A 2,537-nucleotide genomic window follows, 5' to 3' on the forward strand; every position below is an offset into this window, starting at 1 on the left:
TGTCTCTGCATGTCGAGATGAGGTCGATGATATCCCTTCCAGCTTTGAAAACCTGCTCTGCGCTTCGTTCCCAAAAGTGGTCGGGAACAGTTTCGCGGTCGAATACAGGCTCATCCAGAGGGCCGACTGGCTCAGAACATTTGATGGCGATGAACGGGAGGTATTCGCGATGCAGCATGATTTTGCATAGGGCACCCAGCATGTGGAGCGATATATACATGCTACTGTCGTGTTTCCAAAAGTTCGAGCTGGACCAGGTGAACTCTTCCGGAAGGTGTGCGTAAAAGGCGTCTACCTTTTTATTCAGTTGATAGAAAGTCGACTCTTGGTCCCACGGCGGAAGGGATTCCGTATGGCGGCCGCCCGCGAAACTGTACTTGGTAATATCGCCCCAGAAATCTGCTAGTCGCACGAATCGACTCAACACGCTGTCATCGATTGGTGGCTCCATGCCATGTCCCACCTGCCGCAGAAGTCCGGTGTAGACGACGCGGCCAAGGTCGAAGGCGTCTTCAGTGCATGGTAGCTGGATTTGAAGATCGTCGGGCCATAGAAACCCGATCTGATCCGCAGGATAGGAGACGATCCAGTATCAAGCAACTGAACATGGTACGACGCCTGACCTCCTGATCTTTCCAAAGGTCGGAGGGTGGTTGGGCAGATTTACTTGACCGAGGAGACAAGGCCGGAGTTCTCTTGCCGCCCAAAGGCTTGTCTCCAAACCCCAATTTCAAGCCTTGAGCCATCTGTACGGCAACGCCAATATACATCCATGCAGCCAAGCCGCCATTCGGCTGACTCCATTTGTACAAGCCGAGCATGAGGAAAGCTTGAACGCGGACGACAGTAGCTGATGTCAGAGCTGATTCTAGTTCTCCCAGTGCCTTTGTCAGAGCGTTTGAGAAGTACTCTGAGGCCATTGGCGGCTCCGACTTGGATAGAGCACTGCGAGATTTGGGGTCCGGGATCTTGTCATGAGTGAGATGTGCCGCATATTTGATCAAGTCGGGATGAAATCTTGCAGTGAGAGTCAAAATGCCCAGCAGGATAAGATTCGATTCGGTCGACGGCTTCTTGCTCTCCTTGTTGTGAATGACGCTCTTGAGAGTTGGGAGATGCAAAAACGGGAGTTCGGTAGCGAAGTGCAGCTTAAAAATGTCGAAGAGTTGATGCCATAAATCGACGGTAAGATAGGTTGCCGAAAGGACTTCCTGAGCAAGTGCAGCAGCAGTACGTCCATCAGAGGACGTTGCATCTTCGAGCTTCGTCACTCGCTTCCGGACATGCCCGACTTCCACTACCTGCCTCGGCACAGTCGGCGGCTTTGATCGTTTCGCCGGAAGAGGCTTTGGATCAGGAAACTCGCAATTATGTCCTGCCTTGATGCATGTGTCGCAAGGTGATCCGGTGTTGTCGTTGTCGCATTTGGTTTTGGATTTCCTGCATCTCAAACAAGCTATGCTAGATCTCATCGGCGGCTGCATAGCTCTAGAGGGTCTTTTAGCACTTGAGCCTCTCGCCGAGGTCGCCTTCGAGTCATCGCCGTCGGGCACGATGGAACCCTGAGGTATGGCTATTTCCGGAGCTTGCTTGCCTGCCGGCTTTGCTACGGCGAGAGTTGTAGAGGTATTCTCCTGTCGGGTTAAGGGTTTGTAACATCTTCCCTTTGGCGTGGCCTGAGTAGGGAGCGCTGTGAGTGCGTCATCGGAGTCCGAGGCAGGAGACAGCAAAGACTTGATGCATAGTTGAGAAGAAATTGTGACGGTTGGGTCTGCTATGGACCCGTGGAGCCAGCAAGGGGAGCAAGCGACGGGGCGCATGAATGATAGAGAGGGTAAGATGCGCAGAGCTGGAGGGTGATGGCCACTATCTGTCGAGGTAAAGCTCGAAGTACTTCAGATAGCACAGTCGAGTGGACACTGGCTGTTGACAGGTCGCAACCGACAGGTGTCTGCTTCGAGTAATACACGTTAAGTTTCTAAGCGTGACTAATATTGCCAGATAGCCAAAGGGCTCATAGTTGAACAAACGACTTCTTTTTACTTTCTGGAGATGAAGAGCACAAGCTCTAGCGGTAGTCGTTGGCGCCGAGAAGTCGAGGTCGATCATTTATGTGGGGATGAAGAGAGTTGACCTGCTGGAAATTTCTAAGGGCAAAACGAGAAAACCAAGGATGTGGGATCGAAAAGTCAAACGAGGTGGAGTGTGGCTATCTTAAACAATAGCAATTATTCTAACGCGCACGTGCCCGCGACACAGGCTGGGGAGGGTGGGAACATGGTTTGTTATTAACCACTGTGCCGTCGGCCTCCGGATTGAGTGTATGCCCATCTTTAATGGCTATCGCTGCTTGCTCACCCTTCTTTGCCTGTTCTCCCTCGTTTTTAGCCAGGGGTCCTGTGGAATGCTCTGGCTCTCAGTGGACATGATTGATGATGTGGTTTCAGGAAGGTAAAGCTGTTGTGAGCGAGGATGTCTCCACGGCCCAACACACATCTAGCCGGCCTCTTCCGCTTCTCAGCTACTGATACCCCCTG

At 52.1% G+C, this 2,537-nt stretch overlaps 1 protein-coding gene across 1 annotated transcript; it reads right to left on the bottom strand.

Moving 5' to 3' along the window:
• CABS01_17035 (fungal specific transcription factor) lies at positions 1–1,820 on the bottom strand (the record flags this gene model as incomplete). The annotated part of the gene is made up of 2 exons (XM_060550362.1): positions 1–562; positions 624–1,820. Coding segments are annotated over 2 exons (1,759 nt in total), but the record flags the coding sequence as incomplete, so codon positions are not given.
• Positions 1,821–2,537: the final 717 nt, after the last annotated feature.

Source organism: Colletotrichum abscissum, assembly GCF_030869225.1.
Source record: "Colletotrichum abscissum strain IMI 504890 chromosome Unknown Scaffold_275.1, whole genome shotgun sequence".
NCBI lineage: Eukaryota > Fungi > Ascomycota > Sordariomycetes > Glomerellales > Glomerellaceae > Colletotrichum > Colletotrichum abscissum.